Raw genomic sequence first — 20,419 nt, 5'->3', positions numbered from 1 at the left:
CTTTGATATGCAGATTTCACATGTTTACAATGTAATTTGATCATTATAAGCAGTGTTCTCTCTCTCCCCTCCCCCCCACACAATTTCCTGTGTTTTCTAGTGGGGCTTTGAACTGACAATCCTTGTCACCCTTCATCAGCATCATTTTGCATAACTTGCAATATCATATAAAATCAGCTGAATATAGGCTTTCAGAGTACTCATATTGTCTTATACGAGGGTGGTCTGAAAAGTTCTCGCCCTAACAATGAAAAAATTAATTTATAATTTCAAAATTATTTTTGTTTTTCAACATAATCTCCCTTAAGACTAATACATTTATTCCAGCACCATTATCCCATCCCTGTAGTGGTTCTCAGTAAGATCTGCAAAATACCCCTCTACAGCTGCAATCACCCCTTGATTCAAAGAAAAGTGCTGACCAGTGAGGAAGAGTTTTAGTTTTGGGCAGAGAGAGAAGTCAGAGGGAGCCAGATCTGGGAAATAGAGAGGATGTTACAACAATTCATAGTGCAGAATGATATAATCACGTAATCACAAGAAAGATATTTATTTAACCAAATATTTCGGTCTGGAAATAGCAGACCATCGTCGGTGGTATTACAAGAACAGTTTAAAAAATATACAAGCTAGAATACTAACAATAGATCGTTGAAATTAGAACATGCCGCGTGATGTTATATCACTAAGTATGAAACGAAATATTTTGAAGTAGAAACATGATTGAATTTGCTATTAAAAAAAAAAAAAAAAAAAAATTAATGAGTAATCTTGATTAGGCTTTCCCAGATTTTTGATATAGATATGCAGTCATTACGATTCAGGTTGGGATGATGGAGCAAGGCCTCCACGCTTTCCTTGAACAAACGTTCGAACCTGTAACGGGATCTATGTAAGAGGCGCGTCTTGGACCAAAGGATGCTGTGGTCAGTTTCAATCCCGTGTTGAGCCAAACCAGACTTTTCAGGTTTATTGTGAAGAATGGATGATTGATGTTCTTGGATTCTTTTTTCAAGAGAACGTCCAGTCTGTCCAAAGTAAGAGAGATCACAGTTGCAAGGAATTTGATAAACTCCAGGAAGAGATAAAGTTGAGCGTTTGTCTTTAGGAGAAGGAAAATGAGAAGACAATTTGTTAATAGGAGAATACGTAGCTGTTAAATCATATTTCTTCAAAATTCTTGCGATAGGCTCTGAAATACCGGAGATATAAGGAATAGGTACTCGACGTATTGAATCTTTGTTGTTTTGTGGAGGATTATAAGATGTAAGAAGACGTTGAATACTTTTTTCAGAAAAGCCATTGAGTTTCATGTGTTGCTGGATAGTAGAAAGTTCTTTCTGTAGATAATCAAAAGTAGAACAATTAGTTTTGGCTCTTTTGATGAGACATTTTATAATTCCTGTTTTATGACATGGATGATGGGCTGATTCTTTCAGAATATAACGACCTGTGAATGTTGGTTTCCTGTATACTGTAGTTGTAAGAATATTTGAAGATGATCGGATGAGGAGAACGTCTAAAAAAGATAACTGGTTGTTTTCTTCTAATTCCATAGTAAACTTTATGCGATGATGTAAGGAATTAATACTGTTTAAAAAGGAAGATAAAGTGTTTTTACTGTGAGGCCAAATAGCAAATATGTCATCTATATATCTTACCCAACAAGATGGTAGAGGGAAACTAGATGTGAAGAGGACTTTTTCTAAATGTTCTAAATAAAAGTTGGCTAAAGCTGGAGAAAGAGGACTTCCCATGGCTGTTCCTTCTACTTGGCTATAAAATTTGTTTTGACATATGAAATAACCAGAATGTATAACGAAATCGAATAGTTTTATAATATCTTGAGGAAAGATGTCAGCAAGTAGTTTTAAAGTTTCCTTAAGAGGTACATTGGTGTATAAAGATTCTATATCAAAACTAACCATAAGATCTGTAGGTTGTAATGAGACATCTTTTAATTTTTCTAAGAAATCTGAGGAGTTTTTTAAAAAAGAACTCGAGTTGCCAATGTAAGATTTCAGTAATTTAGCTAGATATTTGGCTATATAATGACTGCATATCTATATCAAAAATCTGGGAAAGCCTAATCAAGATTACTCATTAATTTTTTTTTTTTTTTTTTTTTTTTTTTTTTAATAGCAAATTCAATCATGTTTCTACTTCAAAATATTTCGTTTCATACTTAGTGATATAACATCACGCGGCATGTTCTAATTTCAACGATCTATTGTTAGTATTCTAGCTTGTATATTTTTTAAACTGTTCTTGTAATACCACCGACGATGGTCTGCTATTTCCAGACCGAAATATTTGGTTAAATAAATATCTTTCTTGTGATTACGTGATTATATCATTCAGTCTTATGTCGCAAGTATCCTTAAAACAACAAATTCATAGTGCAGATCCGTTAATTTTTCCATTGCCAAAACACCTTTGTGGGGCAGGTGCATTGTCCTGATGAAAGATGATTTTTTCTTCTGCAAACCGGGTCTTTTCTCATGAATTTTTTCATTTAGTCTGGTTAAAACATCGGAATAATATTCCCTGGTTATTGCTTTACCCTTTTCAAGATAATGAATAAACAAAATGCCTTTAGCATCCCAAAACACTGATGCCATGACCTTTTCTGCTGATGGAACCGACTTTGTCTTCTTTGGTGCTGAACAACCGGCTTCTGTCCACTGTTTGGATTCTGGTGTGTAATGATGAATCCAAGTCTCATCCATAGTAAATCGACACACAAAATCAGTTTTATTCTTGTTAAAACTCTCCAAGCGCTGTTTAGAGATTTTTCATTCTAGTGCAGTTTTGATCTGTTGTGAGCAAGTGCAGCACCCATCTTGTGCAAAGCTTTTTTATTTGTAATTCTTCATGCAAAATATATCCTACATGTTCTTTTGAAATGCCTATAGTCTCAGCAATTTCACGCACTTTGACTCGCCAATCATTCAATACCATATCGTGCACTTGATCAATGATTTCTAGTGTTGTTACAATTTTTGGATGTCCTTCATGTGGATCATCTTCAAGGCTGGTACAGCCACATTCAAACTCGGCAGCCCATTTCTTAATTGTCGAAAATGAAGGAGAAGAGTGCCCATAAACTTTTATGAACTTTGAATGAATTTCTTTTGGTGTTAAACTTTCTTTTACAAAGCCTTTTATAAACCATGCGATATCAATTTTATCCATTTCAAGGGATACAGACAACACTTTTGCTTCAGACAGCTGTATAAAACAAACTACTTGATAGAATGACTTGCAATTTCACATGGATGCTTATGATGGATGTACCAACTTTAAAAAAAAAAAAAAAATCTTGCTGATAGTGTTGCCATCTATCGCAACACTATGGTCGGGGGCTGAGAAATTTTCAGACCACCCTCCTCGTATGTTAGGAGGGATTTGATGAGAATGCAAGGTAAGGATTTGTACTGTCCTTTTGGCGGCCTGGTTGACCGAGTGGTTAGCGTATTTGCTCTCCAGCCAAAAGCTGCGGATTTGAATCCCATCATAGGCATGGATGTTTGTTTGTGAAAATATTAGTGGTTGTGGTTGGTGTAGATGATGAAGGTAGTTGCGTTTGGTGGAGTGGTGGAGATGGAGAGTTTTAGAGTAGGTACCCTCCCTCGATGAGTCTTTGGACTTCCTGGAAGTGTTATGTAATAATAATAACCGATTTCTTAAGTAACTTTCCCCATTACTGGTAATTTTAAATAGGCATGTAATAATCTAGAATTATCGTGTATATCTTCTGCCAACAACACCAGCTGCCTTTAACTACAGCACCAAGAGCATGGTCAAAACATTAGAGTACTTATTTGAAATGTTGTGTTTCTGTTTGATCATACATTGTGTGCCTTTGTATGACCATTTTTTTTTTAAATCTATCTTTAAAATTTCCCCAGTAACTGTAAGCAAAATATCGGTGATAAAATGTTTTCTTACATGTTGTGTTATGATAGGCCGTTTAACTTTCACAGTATTATGTATAAACAACATGTGAGCCTAAATACATGTATTAGGTGGACATTCAGTTGGTGATATGCAGAATGTATATTGCACAATTACAGTATAAATTTGTCTTAACAAAATTAGACTTTGGATTAATTAAAGTTTATATTAATGCATTTTTACTTATTTTATTTTTGAAAATTTTCTGTTATAGCTGAGATGGAATCTTTTGTTGGCCTCTTTGATCCTGACACCCAGGATGAGGGACTGTCATTATCATCATCGTCCCTCTCACCTCTTCCAGAATGTCTTCCACCAGAAGCTGCTGAAGGCAATGTGGAATACAAGTTAAAACTTGTTAATCCATCAAAAAGCCGATTTGAACATCTGGTTACTCAAATGAAATGGCGACTTCGTGAGGGTAAGAATTATAAGGATATTTTGAATTGAAATTGCTTAAATAAATATTTCTTGGTCATGAACCATTATTCGATTGTAACATAATTTGAACAGTAATGGTTAAGAATCATTATGGCGTTATCTTGCTAGAACACACCTGTCCTATTTGAGAAGGCAGTCCCATGAAAGGATATACCTCAAGAGAAGGATATGTCCACATTGTATAGATACTTTGTAGCATTCATAGTATGGCTATTAGTATCAAGATGTTTCCTAGAAATCTCTGGGCACCTTGATACTCATAGACTGTACTATGAATGCTACAAAGTACTTATTCCATTATCACTGATTGGGTACAACCTTTCATTGTGAACTGCCTTCACAGATGGTACAAGTGTGTTCTAGCAAGGTAATGGTGTTTGCTGGCATCTTTCGAGAATGGTTTGGTAAACATGACAGCAATTTCTAGGTATTACCATGGTTGCCAAATTTGATGGATTGAAATCTCATTGAACATCTCTGAGTTCATGTGGATTGAGAGATCTAGTATTTGAATTCTCTACTTTGAACTGCTAGCAGATCTGCCAGAAGCAATCCTGAAAACTTGGTAAAGATACCTCCTGCAGTGTTTAAAGTTTTTATAGAGTGTAATTTAATTTAAATAACCACCATTGCAGGGCTTTTCCTCGAACAGAATTTATAATTTTAAATATAATATCCAAAACATCTTTTGTGTTTAATCTTTTACTACCCAGTGTTTGTTGGTGAATAATACAGTGGTACGTTAAAAAATCTGGATATTGGTCATCGTTTTTACATAATTAAATGAAGCCTGATTTATTACCTATCATTGCAGGAGCACCATCAGCAGTAATAGACACAAGTTTAAAAAGCGGAAGTTTGTGTTGTTTCACAAATTCATCAAATGCCGAAAAATGTCTTCTCCCCTAGTCCTTCCCAATATTGGTATAATTTTCAAAAGCTCTTCTTTACTTGAATAATCTTGAAATACCATGCGAATAAATACCATTAACTGAGCAATATCAGTGTAGTCGTTTGATTCATCAAATTGTAATGAAAACGCAACACACTGTGAATGTCTGACATTAACCTGGCCTGGAAACTTTTCTCCGGCAATTGGAACTCTTCCTTTCACAAATTTGAAACCTTGTCTGTGGCCTAGAAGTAGTTTCTCTCTAATGAAGTCTCCAACCGAGAAGCTCCTTTCTGGAAGCGGGAAACTCCTCTCTCAAGCAACGTGGATCCGGGCAGTCTCTCTGACGGTGACTCTGGACCGGGCGGCCTCCTCTCTGACTGACAGGAGGGGTCCCGGTTCCATTATCTGGAACCGGGACCCCTCCTGCTTGCTTCGGTCCCTTTTTATTAGGCCTCCTTTGAGACCTCGCATGAAGTTTGGCAACCGCCAAAGAATCGGTATGAGTCTTTCATCTTAAGTTTTTCAAGTTCGGCACGTCTTTTGTTTTCCTCCGTTTTCTTTTGATTGTAAGTTGCCTGCCATCGGAAAGTTGTTTGAACTTTTTCTGACTGACTTCGGAGATGTTTACACTAAAGCCTGCATGCCTTTCTCTCTCATACAAGTTTCAGTAATAATCTTTCTAATGCCGCCATGTACAGCTTTGGCGACAAAAAACATTGCCTTTGTTTTTAACACTCTAACATATTCTTATTAAAGCAGTATATACAGTTAGCTTCAAAAGAGTTATTTACAAAAAACATCTAATACAAACTATTCCGAGACAAACAAAGTTTATTTTTTTACAATATTCACATGGAACTTAACCTAAGTAAAAAATCGATGTAATGTGCTTTGGATATTTAATATTTAAGCTACAATCGAGTTTGCTTATAATCGTATTCACTCGGCTCGCCGTTTGACTTCCACTGATCCAAATTAATGGATCAGTGGAAGTTCCATTTACCTGGACTTATCAGTGGTCCATTTACTTGGACTTATCAATGGATCAGTGATAAGTCCAGGTAAATGGACCTTTGATCCGTTTACCTGGACTTATAAGAAAATTACTGATTTGACAATTTTAACGAAAAATAAATAAACAATAGCAATACACTTCAAGCGAATTAAAAATAATACAAAATAATGATAAATAAAATATTATGTTTTCAGTTTTAATTAAATTGTAAGTAAGGAGGAATATACAAGAGATCTACCAAAAATCGCTCCGTGATCGACCAGTTGAACACCCCCACTATAGGTACTCCTACTTTTCCCTGATTGTTGTTACCTAGATATAACATTTTGTATTTAGTGTTCAATAATATATTTGCTCCTACTTTTTCCTGATTGTTGTTACCTGGATATAACATTTTGTATTTATTGCTCAGAAAGATCTGACCAATTTTTATTTTTTGTTTAAGTCATCCCTATTATGTTGATCTGGTATTTATCTAATTCCTCAGCTAGCTCAATTTCTTTGCCGTTCAGACTTCTTATGTTGATAGTACCAATCTTAAGCTCTGGTGAAGTTGAATTGTGTTTCGGAATTTGTTCCAGTTGCTGACTTTTTGCTGTTTGCCCTGGTTCCCTGGTGAAAACAATGGGGACCTTGTTTAACTGGGTGATGCCCCAGCCCAGCATGAAATTCTGTCATGTTGTACCATCATTTTATATTTTGGTTTAAGCCAGTAAGAATACAATCTGGTCGGCTAAATCCCAAATTGCCAGCCCATCCTCGTTCGTTCAGTATCCAGGTAGATACCTAACAGGGTGCACCACAAGAAGGTGAGGATTGGACATTAGGTCAGAAGCCTTGTTCAGTTCTGTGGAGGTCTCCTCTCAGTTATACAGCTTTGAACCTTAAGCTTAAGTATCCCTAGTTGGTTTCATTAGGATTACAAAGAGCAAGCAAAGAAGGTGACTCACTTAGTAACGGTGCATTATGAGCAGCAGTTGACAAATTATGCTAAAAGAAATCCTAGGGAGTTTTTTTGATATGTGGCCAGTAGAAGGAAGAATGATTATGAGAGGATGATGTTGGTCAGTGATAATGGGAGAATTAGTAGAGGTGTTAAATGAGGTTCATTGAAGTATTCCATCCTTGTGATCGTAACATAATGCAGAACTTGAGATCAGTGGGAATGGGGAGGAACCACTGATAGTGAGTAAGTAGGAGGTATATGAGAAATTGAGTAAACTTGACATCAACAATGCCATGGGACTTGATAGTATATCACTGCATGCCTTGAAGAAATGTTCCAGGGAGTTAACAACAGCTTTAATGTACATTTTTAACACTAGTCTTAGCCCAGGTCCCAAAGGAATGGAAAGATGGCAAAATTGTTCCACTTCATAAAGGAGGTGATAAGAATAAGGCTTCAAATTATATGCCAATCTGCTTGTCTGGAGTTGTGTTGGAGAAGCTAGTGAGGACAAGGATTCAGAACTGGGTTGACAGCAGTAGAATTCTATTTAATGGACAGCATGGGTTTGCTAAAGGAAGATTGTGTTTTAGCAATCTGCTTACTTATTATAACAAGGTGACCAATACATTGGACAAGGTGGATACATGTACAGTAATATATTTAGATTTTGCAAAGCCTTTCAATAGATTACTGTATGACAAACTAGTAGTTAAATTGGAACAGATGGGGTTGGATTGGAGATTTGCTGTCTGATAGGTATCAATAGGTTGTGTATGTGGGAGTGATATCCCAGAAGAGGAAAATCAATAGTGGTGTGCCTCAGGGGTCTGTTTTGCAGCCATTGTTTAATCTGTATGTAAATGACATTGGAGAGTGCTGAAATGGCGAAATGGTGATATACAGTTGTTTGCAGATGATGCAAAGTAATGGGGGAGAGTAATGAGAAGTAGAGCAGATGTTGTAACTTTGCAAGAGAACCTAAATAGACTGTCTCAATGGGCAAATGTGTGGGAATATCAGCTTAATGTTGTGAGGTGTAAGGTTTTAAAATTTGGGAAGCAAAGATGGGATGCAGAGTATAGGATTGTTGGGGATTTGGAAGAGGTGGAGAAGATGAAGGATTTGGCGATTGTTGTGGATAGAGACTTGAAATTTCATGGAAATTTTGCTAAAATTGTGAGGACAACACAGTAGATTATGGGAATGATGTGGAGAACACTCACATGTAGAAGTAAGTCTGTTTTGATTCCGTTGTACAAGAGCAGGCTGCATATGGATCACTGTGCACAGATTTGGTTGTTGGAGAGGATCCAGAGACAATTGACTAAGTTTCTGGTCTCTGGAATGTGGAATATGAGGACAGATTGAGATAATGCAAATTACAGAGCCTAGTGGATAGAAATAAGAGAGAAGATATGATCAAGATGTATAAGTTGATAAGGGGTAATTATCAGATTGGCATAGATGAGATTTTTCATAGAATATCTGGAGATGGGAGAATGAGAGGCCATCCCTGGAAGTATAAGGTGGGGGTGAGGAGTAGATTTTTTGTATGGAGAGTAGTGTGTGATTGGAATGCATTGCCTGAGAGTATGATGAGTGCAGGGACAGTGGATGCATTTAAGTCAAGGTACAATGAGCTGTGCATGTGAAAGTGGGACCTCCCATGATGAGTCTCTTGACTCCATGGATGTCTATTAATAATAACACTTACCTCATATTGGTAAAACTGGGCACACAATTCCAATCCATTAAAAAAAAAAAAAAAAAAAAAAGAACATAAACAACAGACAAAATTTACCAATTTTGGTAACTCAGGCCTCTGAGATCATGCTCCTAATACCCTACACTAAATTGATTGGAAAGGTACTTGTTGAGATTTTGATCAACCATCCTCATCCAATCAATAATGGTGGTCTAAAAATCCCAATATTGATGGCCCACATTCAGTCCACATAACTTCTTTTCAAGTTCACCAGCAAACCTTCGCTTTAGGACTAAGTAATTTAATTTTTTCATAATTAAGTTGTGGAAATTTTTCACATATGTATTAGAAACAGTCACCTTGTAAATCTAAAGCTTTAACATACTGCTTCATAAGACCTAGTTTGATATGTAGAGGTGGAAAAATGATTTTTTCTCTGTCGATTAAAGGTTGATTTATAACATTCTGTTCTCCAACATTTAAGGATATTCTAAGAGGCCAATGTTTCTGACTCCGTGTTGGTTTCTAGCTCGACTATCCCAGAAGCATAGAAAACACAGAAACTTTGTATATCCTCTTTGAAAGCCAAATAAAAAGTTCACCATTTTAAGATCCACACAGATGATCCAGTTATGGTCTGTATATTTTAATAACTTCAGAACCTTTTTAATGTCCTCATATGTTTCCTTTAAGTGGACTGAATAGCCAATAGGAAGAGTGTGTCTTCCTATTGGCTATTCAAGTGTGTCTTACTACACATTTCCATTGTGTAGTAAGACACACTTGAGACTTCTGCTTGAACTGTCGATAAATAAACGCCACTCATTTGGATGATATTGTACGACACTCATTTCAGTTAGTAAACCTGACACATTGTTACAGTAAACAAACTCACACTCGTGTTTAAAATATTGTACAAGATTACTTTCCCTGCTACGATAAAAAGCTATCTTCGTATCTTGCTCCAGTAAGTTTTTTCATTTAATCTTGAAGCTAACAATTCCGATGATTCCTTTGATAGGCTCAAATCTCTTACTAAGTCATTCAATTCCGCTTGAGTAAAATGTTGCGGTCCAGAACTTGAAATTAAATTTTCATTGTCTAAATCAACATCCGGGTCTTGCTCCTCAAGAACATCTGGCATATCCCGATCATGCTCGTTCTCAAGTAAAGGAAGTCCTTTATAAATTGGCACGGCTATTTGGAATGAGCAACTGGCCGAATTGCTGAGTCGACATTTGGATACATAATGTTTTTCTTATTCTTCTTATTATAACCAGAAGTCTGAACTAAACAAAAATAGCAATCATCTACGCGATTTTTCGGTTCACGCCAAATCATTGGAATGCCAAAAGCTAATTTTTGGCGTTTTCCCTTGCTCCACTGTCGTAAATTTTCTACACATGCCTTACTTTATTTGGAGCCCATGAATTGTCCTGATCTGCAAGTTTTACGTCAAAGTATGCAAAGTACACTTTCTTAACGAAATCAGTGATATTTGTCCTTTGACTGGGAACAGTAAAGCTGCTACAAATGTAGCAGAAGGAATCTACACTATTGACACATTTTCGAGTAGTAGACATGATGTATTTTCTTCACTGCCGACTAACATGCAATTAACAAGACAAAAAAAACCAGAGACTTTCTTGAAACGTTATAAGTGCTCATCATACTTTCACGATCAATTAACAATTGACTGATTTCAATCGTTCTTTGTCCGCTATGACGCATATAGCATTCATTTGTTTTAGGCAGTTGTCATCGCCTACTTTTCATCACCTAAATATATTAGGTCGGTTATCAGCCTCTCTCACATTCAAAGCGCCAGTACGTACCATTGCAGGTTCTTACGCATTTATTCGTTTACTAAAAAGCGAGAGCGGTGAGCGCTCCGATTCTGATCTGCACACCGCTTTGAATAATAGGCTATATCTTCGGGAATTTTTCGAATTTCTTGATAAAAAGTTAGGAACAGATTTTTAAAAGTACATACTTTCAGAAAATAATATTAAAAAATTTATTTTTTTGATCCTCTAAATAGTACTGCCTCCTTAAAACTATCAAAAACTTACAAATTAGCAAAAAGAAAATGCCACAGAGGAAAATCCTGACGTGATAGAGAAAAATGGGTTTGATATTTGAAATCAGCACACCCAAATTAGTAAAAAACAAGTGTCAGATCATAATCAGCAGAAAAAAAAATTTTTTTTGTTGGCCAGTGTTATCAGTTGGAAGATGTGGTGTTAAGTTGTGTAGAAAGACTAATCTGTCTTTTTCCTTAAAACAGAATCTTGGTTGTTCACAGTTGATGTGAAGGAGAAGTGTGTCTAGGCCATGAGGCCAATTGAGAATATATAACAACATATAGTCAGATAGAAAGCTTAAGTGGAAATATGGCAAGAGCCTGCTTTTCAGAACTCTCCATGTAAAAGTTGACATAGAAGGGAGATAAAAGGAGAGAATCCATTCCTATATCCTCTGTCTGTTTTGTATATTTTGTTTCTCCAAAAGAAGTAACTTGGGATAACAAAATAGGAGAGGTCTGTGGTGGCAGAGGAAAAATCATTTTTCAAAACTGTTGAGATGGTGTTATTCATGGGGGATTCATGGGGGTTAAAAAAAAAGTATTGTCAAAGCTAACCATAATATCAGAAACATTTAATATTAAATTTTTCGTAGAAGCTTTAAAATAGATGAAATTTGTAATATAAGAAGAGGTGCCAGTGAGGGGAGTAAGAGATTTTGCTGATTTTTGTAATTGGAGGTGAAATCAGTGGTATTTACTAAAACAAACACTGAAACAAAAGTGTTTTATTAACATCAGTCTTATATCTTCTATAAAATGCATGAAAAGTATGGTCTAGCACCTCATAAAGCTGATATTGACAGAATCTTCTAGTGAAAGAGGTTAATGAAGTGCTAAAACATAACCCAAACTTAAACCATAATGACTGCCTTTCTTCACCTAAAACTTGGGAAAGTCTTATTATTTTGAGTAAGAATATGTATTATGCACTACTCAGCAACCTCTTTAAACTCTATGAACAATTAATTTTGAATAGGCTACAACCCCTAATCGAACCCCATCTTATTGCTGAGCAGGCTGGCTTTAGACCAGGCAAATCTTGCACATCACAAATTCTCAACCTCACTCAATATATAGAAAATGGTTATGAGCAAAAACTAGCCACAGGAGTAGTCTTTGTAGACCTAACTGCAGCATATGATACCGTAAACCATCTCACACTCAGAAATAAAATATACAGAATAACTAGAGACTATCGCCTTGTCCTCCTGATCCAATCACTCTTGGAAAACAGACGCTTTTATGTGGACCTTGGGGGTAGGAAGAGCCGCTGGCCAACCAAAAAAATGGCCTCCCCCAGGGAAGTGTGTTATCACCATTACTTTTCAACATCTACATCAATGATCTCCTCATCCTTTCAGGAACTAGAAATTTTATCTATGCTGATGACCTTGCCATAGCTACTCAGTCAAAAAATTTCAAGTCCGTTGAACCTACTCGTTGCCTTAAATAGTCTAACCACATACTATACCAGCAATCAACTAAAACCAAACCCCCTTGAAAACTCAGACTGGCCTTTTCCACCTTAACAACAAGGAAGCCAACAGGAAGCCACAGATTTCTTGGGAAGGCTCTAATATAGAACATTCCTGGAAACCAATCTACCTCGGTGTGACTCTTGATCGCACCCTCTCATATAAAACCCACATAGAAAAAATAAAGGCAAAAGTGAATACAAGAAACAACATACTAAGAAAGCTCACTTCCTCCAAATGGGATGCAGACCCTACACACTGAGATCTTTTGCCTTGGCCCTTTGCTATTCTTCTGCTGAATATGCCTGCCCAGTATGGTCCAGATCCTGCCATGCTGAATAACTTGACCCAGCATTGAATGAAAGCTGCTGCTTAATTACAGGATGCCTGAAACCATCACCACTGAAAGACCTGTATACTTTGGCTGGTATTGCACCCCCTTCAATTCGAAGATCTGCATTCTCAGTTGATGAAAGAAGCAGACAAAAGAATGATGAACACCACTCACTGTTCGGCCAGACCTCAGTGCCCCAAAGACTAAGATCCCGACATAGCTTCCTGACAACTGTTGAACTACCTGAAAACCTCCCAGAGACAAGACTTCAACAATGGCTTGCACTATATCCTGAAAATAATACTGATATTCCAACAGCCGAACATCTTCCACGTGGTGCCCACTTGGACTGGAATACTTGGAAAAGCCTAAACACCGGACGACAGGACGCTGCAAACAAAACCTCATCAAATGGGGCTACCTCACTGGCCCAGACAATTGTGAGTGTGGGACAACCCAGTCCATGGAACACCTTCTTTCTTGTCCCTTTCTTCCATTGCCTTGTGCAAAAGAGGACCTTGTATCCTGCACAGAAAGAGCAGTTGATTGTGCAAGATACTGGAGAAACATCTGACCACGTTTATTGTATATAAGTTATGTATAGTTTCCTTTTTTTCATATTTAATTATTATTCCATGTATAATTCTCCTACCGAATCTAAGCTAATCTCATTGTAATGTATCCTAATTTGTTGTAAATCATGTTGTACCACTTACTTACTACTGTACTACTTGTGTTTGGATACGAAATAAAAAGAATATGTATTCACAGTAAAGAAATTCAGTTAAAAGTAAAAATTAGATGCAAATATCAGTGCAATAAAAAAAAATCAAAATCCTCTTGCACTTTAGTCTACCCAAAGCAAGTTGAAAGAATTCTTTTAACCATGTTTGGAAATCAACAGCTGCCAGTCTCTGCCATTCCTTGTCACTAGTAGATCAAGTTGTAAGACCCGTGACAAAGATTTCACTACTCTGGAAACTGTCTAAAAAATAATCTAGAAAGTTCTTCCAGTTGGCTAATAGAATAAAACTTACCATGCTCTTTTGCAAATTTATTCATGGAAATTACTTTGATGAATGCCTGTCAAGCTATGTGGAAATGGGATTTGCTTCCATAGTACAAGGCTGCTCAAAATTCAATTTTAGTTGCAGACTAGAGGAACTTTTTCTTGCCTTTCTTCATCTTAGTTGATTTTTGCATAGGCAGGTGTTTTGTTTCTCTTTTTTTTTTTTTTTTTTCTCTCTCTCTTTCTTTCCCCTTCCCCTAGAAACTGAGGCTGTTAATTCTCTCTCTCAAAAAAAAAAAAAATGAACACCAGAATTCACACTGTTAGAAACAGTTATATGAGTGTTAGGGTTTACAGCCATGAGATTGCAACAATTGTCTACCATTTTCTCTCTAAATTTATATAGAAATTTTAATATATATACACATATTAAAAAATATTTTACTATTAGGATCATATATATAGGATCCTAATAGTAAAATAAGTTTTTATTCATGGTACACATAAAAAGTACTATTCTCCATGTGCTTACATCATTGTTTCTGTATTTTAGTTGTCATTCATTAACACTAATGATTTATTAAAGTTAAACTGAAATCAATACATCTGTATATACATACATACATACAAGTTCTCAAGTAACAAACAATCATGGGGGGGGGGTTTGTCCTGAACACCCACTGCTCCTTCATGCCACTTAATGCCAGTTCATCTCATTCAGACCTACCTCTTCTCCTAACACCTTCTGAATCACGCAACATAATCTTGTTGACCAACCAAATGTCCAACATTCTGACAACATAGCTGAACCAACACCCTTTCCTTACATAAAATAGTGCTAAGAGGTGGCTGACCACTCTTTTAGTGTATCCCATCTTTATTAACAAAGTCAAACTATCTTACTTCCAAACTACTATTTAAACACCTCTCATCAAAAGCATTAAGTCTTCGATTATCACTCTTACATGATGGCCATGTCCCAGTTCCATAACACAGATTTTGAGTTTTGTTTTCATTGATATTCTGCTTTCCAAACTTCACATAATTTTTGAACACTCCTGAAGCCAGCCATCCCTTATCTTCTATCTACTTCATTCCCCTCTCCACCAGTATCAGTTATACCAGTGGTTCTCAAACTTTTTACCTCTAAGCCCCACCTGAACAAGAGAAAACACTGTCCCCCCCAGTTTTATTTATCAAAATAGAAGTTATACTAAGTTTGACGATTTATTCAGTTTATTTTGTGTTTTCTACATACTATTTAACAGTTTTTTGACACAAAATAATTAAAGTATCACAATATTAGGCCTGCAATAAAAATTAGTTTTAACTTGCAATTAACCAAAATATGTATTGAAAGGAAACAATATTTAACTAACAAGTATTTAATTTTTCTCTGTAAAAATAATCAAACATTTAAATGTCAATCTAATGTGATGGATGGGCCTGCTTTTGAGAACAAAGTTTATCAAAACATGGTGTAATATCAGAAATGGTCACTCTAAGTTCACAACTGTGCTCTAAGCAGCACAATTGCACTGAAACAAGTGCCAATGAGATGTCATTAAGTCGCTGATTTCAGCTGCACGTGTATAGTGCTGCCTGGAAGAGGATACGGCCACTGCTGAACTGTCAACACTGCTTCTGGCACACACGTTTTATAAGTGTGAGTGAAGAAAATAATTATTAGTTATTTTGAAATTCATTATAATTAAAACCTGTATCATCAAAAGTTTTTCTTTCTGTATTTTTATTTGTTGTTATTTTTAAAACTGATTTAGGGCAGATTTAATTTTTATCTGTAGGAAAGTATGCAGCACCCCCCTTTCAAGCTATTCATGCCCCCCCCCTGGGGGTAGCACCCCACAGTTTGAGAACCACTGCGTTATACAATTACCAAGATGATTGAAGTGGATATTTGCTCTACGGCACATCCTTTAAGAAAGAAAGAGGACTCATTTATTACTTGTTTTCATTATTTTTGTTTACTCAATATTATTAGTAATCAAACCGAGTTGATTCCCAGCATAATCCAGACCAGATCAGATATTCTGAGATTCTTACTCATATTTTACTCCAATCGTTATTTTAAGCCATTTGCTATATGCTCTATCAACTTTAACACAAGCTTTGCTGTTATCATATAAAGCAGTCATAATCAAAGTCTGAATCAAAAGTATTTTTGAAGTCAACGAAATGCATGATCAGTTTCTGAAATTCTAAACATGCTAAAATATCTAGTCTATGTAGCTTCTTCTCTTTCTGAATCCTCTTTGCTCATCTCTAAGTTGCTTGTTAACCAAGTTCTTTATCCTGTTGAGTATAATAATGTAGAGGACCTTACCTGGAATAGAGAATAAGCCGATTCCCCTGTGATTCTCTCTCTCTCTCTCACACACACACACACACACACACATTGTACAATCTCATTTCTTAAAAATGGGCACTATTATACTTCTAGTGAAGGCTCAGAGAATTTTACTACTTTGATAGAAAATGTTCAGAATCTCAGTCAGCCAAGTCACTATACTCTCCCTACCTCTGTTTACCATTTCTTCAGTAATCTCATCATATCCCTATTTATGAAGTTTTTAATTCATTAATTCATTTTAATATATACATATGTATATACATCTGTATTTATTTCACTTTAACTTTCATAAAGTCCATTCAGCTTACATAACTGGCATGGGATTGATATCAAATTGGTAAGTGGAACTAGTCTGTTCACCAAGGATAATTGGATCACAAGACTGAGTATTGTTTAAAAGATCAAAATGTTCTGCCCACCTTGCCATGATGGTATCTTGCCCTTCATTTGTGTTTTTATCTTTTAATGACTTACTCCATTTTCCTTCTTTCTACATATCTTATTAATAACTTTATATAGTCATTTCTCTAGCTGCATCCTTTGCTTTTTCTTCCATATTGTTAAACCAGGAGTTTTTATCTGTTGTTAAGTGTACTTTTACTTGTTTAATTTTCCCTATATCTTAGTCTATTCTGATGTTTCAGTTTCTTCCTACACTTTCTTCTTTCAGCAATTAATTGCATTGCCTCACTGCTCAAATAATTCTGTTTTAGCTTCTTTCTAATCCCTAAAACAGATTGACTGTTTCATGCATAGCCTTTCTAAAGCTATTTCGCATTGCAGTCTTGTAGGCTGACTCTTTCATAATGCCAGAGCCTCATCCTGGTATATTCTAGCAGTGTCAGCACTTCTCAGTGTTTCAGTGTTTAAAAGAGACAAGTAGGCCTTGAACATATTTTTGAAGCCTCAATTGCAGTATGTTCTTTACAAGATAGTAGTCAGATCCTGTTTCTCCACCAAGATTGAAGTTTTTCAAACAAACAAACAGAAGAACAATGACTGGGTTCTCTACCAAGGCAATGTGCCTGTCCACTCATCACTCATTGTTCGACATTTCCTGGCTTCCGTAAACACACCAGTCATTCCCTACCCCCATTTGTCTGACCTCACCCCTCTATATGTCCTAGTATTTTGCAGAGAACTTGCCCATTTACTATTGATTAGGACATAGTCATATTCTTGTGGATACCATCAGGTGAGACCCAATGTATAATATTTGTAAATATCCTTATGCTTGAAATATGAAGTGCTACGCAATTTGAATAGCACACATTAACCAGTGATAGTAATGGCCTTCTGCTACTATGTGCCAACAGCTGGCAAGCTGAGGCTGCATTCTTGCTTTTTGTGCACTTTTGTAACATCATGATTTAGTGGTTCAGCAATTTTCTTCTCCAACTGAAATGGGAGATTTTAAGAGTAAAGAATATGCATGCAATTCTTCTTCAGTCTCAAAAAAAAAAAAAATGCTGCAGAAACCCTGAATGAAGTTTGGTGGCCACTGCAGATGAAAAATGCACATAAAGTCAATGTTGATTGTTTTTATTTGACATCCAAGGCATTGTTCACGAGGAATTCCATCTCCAATTTAACTGTCAATGGCAAGTGTTACTGTGAGAGTTTTGAAGCAGCTAAGGGAGAGCATTCAGCTCAAACGTCCCGGCAAATGGAAGAACAATGACTGGGTTCTCTACCAAGGCAATGTGTCTGTCTGCTGATTTTGTTTAACTGCAGTTAATTAAAAGAAAACCCAACAGGCTGTGCTCAATCACTTCCCACCTCATGAACTGCTAAGAACCGTGTGTCTGTTTAATACGTATTAATGAAATTATTTTTATTCAAATATTTTACTTTAATTAAAGTCAATTATTTTAGTTTATCTGTGAGTCAGTAATTTTGCCTAATGTACTCCTTTTTTTTATACTCTTGAAGTGCAACTTCATTTAATTGGGCCAAATTATGCTATTCCCTATGTGGCCTAATTAACAAGAATCCACTGTACATAAATATCCCCTCCCCCAAATAAAACAAGTTAAAATTGTTACACTTAAAAAATACATTGCACACACATACATTTCTGTTTATTTATTTTATGACATAGAAGCGTTTTTTAAATTTCTTTAACACACAGTCCCCTTTATTTGTAAAAAAAAAAAAAAAAAAATCTTCCACCCATATGCTTTTCAGAAAGCAATTTTGACCTGTAGTTTTCTTAGCATATATTTTATTTTAGTAAAACTAAGATGTTCTTGCTCTTACAGTTTTTGGCATAATGATTAAACAATGAAAACAACATAATAACCAGAGTAATAATGGAAATTGGGAGGTGGTGGAGAGGATTCTGAGACAAGTGACCATGCTGATGATGGGTCTGTGGAATGCTCTCAATGAGGATGGATTGAAGGTGTGTGGATTGCAGATTTTAGTTGAACAGTGAATGAGAAGGGATGTGATAGAAATGTATAAGTTACTAAAGGATTCTATAAGATTGCCACAAAACAAATGTTTCAATGCATAAAAAGTAGGGGAGAACAAGGGATCACCCCTGGAGATTGTGTAAAAGTGTAGCAGACTAGGTTCTTTGCTTGGAGAATGGTGAATGAGTGGAATGGATTGCCAGAGGTAGTTGTGAGTGCCCCCAGTGGTGAATAATAAGTTTAAGTGGAGGTATGATAGGTATTTGTGAATAATGATTAGTGTGGGTCTCCTGCAATGAATCTTTTGCGATTCTCATATAATAATAATAAAAAACTTTAATACGGTATCAGGTATCTACCTGGATACTAAATGAATGAGAATTGACCAGCTGTTTGGGATTTAGCTGACCAAATTGTATTCTTGACTTAATCCTCAATGTAAAATTATGGTAACATGACAGAATTTCATGCCAGTTTAGGTTTTGCCTGGTTAAAGCCTCCCCCCCCCCCCCCCCGTTTTTTCTGTTAGGGAACCAGGACGAACAGCACAAAGTCAGCTACTAGAACACATCCCAACTTAGCATCAGCAGAGTTCAAGATTGGTGCTATCAACATAAGAAACATTAATGAAAAAGAAATGGAAACTAGCAGAGGAATTGAATAAGTACCAGATCAACATAATAGGCTGGACTGAAACAAAGAAGACAAAAATAGGTGAGATTGTTCTGAGTAACAAATACAAAATGTTATATTCAGGCAATAACAATCAGGGAAAAGAGGGAATAGCTATAAACACTAAATACAAGGATAATCTTCTTGAATGGCAGGCAGTATCAAGTAGAATGATGTGGGCAAATATCAGAATGGGGAACTGGACAGTGAGACTTATTTGTGCTTATGATTCTACAGAAGGTTCTACTAAGGAAAAAATGGAGGAATTTTTTGAGGCATTAGTGAAGGCAGCTGGCACAATGAAAGAGGAAAAGTTCGTCCTTGTTGGAAATCTAAATAGCAAAGTAGGAAATCATTACCAGGCATATAGAAATGTTTTGGGAAAATTTTTAGAAAAGGAAATAATAATAATGGCAAGCCTGCTGGAATTCTGTTCAGGACATACGAATGGGGGGGGGGGGGGGGAGTTCTGGTAAACACCTAGAACAAAACATTACAATTTGATGAAACATGGTGTTTAAAGGGTTTTAAGATATGTTCTTTCTTGTGGTTATATCAGTTGCTTTAATATCATTTTTGTTCTAGGTGTTTATCAGAACTTTCTAGACCCATCTCATAGATAAAATATTGTTAACACCTTGTTCAATCATAAAAATGTATATAAATTCACATGGAGAGAAGATGCAAGGAAAAGTCTCATTTACTATGTTATAGTTGATAACAGTGTTTTCCCACTGGTTCAGGACACAAGAGTATACAGAGGATTTGAAATAGGAAGTTATCACCATTTAGTGTTGAGCAGGACAAAATCGAACCATATTGAAAAGAAGAGTGTGTAAGAAAGTTTTACAATGAATGACGGTTTGAGGTGAACTGTAGACTAAATACATAAACATGAAATAATGAGAGTTTGAAAACAAGAACTAAACCTTGGACATTTAGTGGCAAATCCTGTAGAAAACATTGATTGATTCAGCCAGAGAGGCATGTGGTGAGGTCTATAAGGATAGAAAAATCAGAACTTCATGAATTGTAATTAAAGAAGTTAAAGAGGCAGTAAAGGAAAAGAAGAAAGCATTTTGAAGCTTCCTGG

General features: G+C 36.1%; 1 protein-coding gene across 3 annotated transcripts in view; it reads left to right on the top strand.

Annotated features, from left to right (window-relative positions):
* Positions 1 to 20,419, top strand: part of LOC150106480 (GTP-binding protein 2) — a 94,590-nt gene that overhangs the window by 13,554 nt on the left and 60,617 nt on the right. For all 3 annotated transcript variants that reach the window (XM_090392466.1, XM_090392468.1, XM_090392467.1), the window contains exon 2: positions 4,172 to 4,378. In XM_090392466.1, coding sequence (XP_090248592.1) covers positions 4,177 to 4,378 — 202 coding nt within the window. In that variant the 5' untranslated portion in view covers positions 4,172 to 4,176. The remainder of the gene's footprint in view (positions 1 to 4,171; positions 4,379 to 20,419) is intronic.

The sequence above is a fragment of the Typopeltis vanoorti genome, chromosome 5 (assembly GCF_054136105.1).
Source record: "Typopeltis vanoorti isolate ZY-2024b chromosome 5, IOZ_Tvanoo_1.0, whole genome shotgun sequence".
NCBI lineage: Eukaryota > Metazoa > Arthropoda > Arachnida > Uropygi > Thelyphonidae > Typopeltis > Typopeltis vanoorti.
The sequence above is the reverse complement of the archived record's forward strand: the minus strand, read 5'-3'. Positions and strand labels throughout refer to the sequence as shown.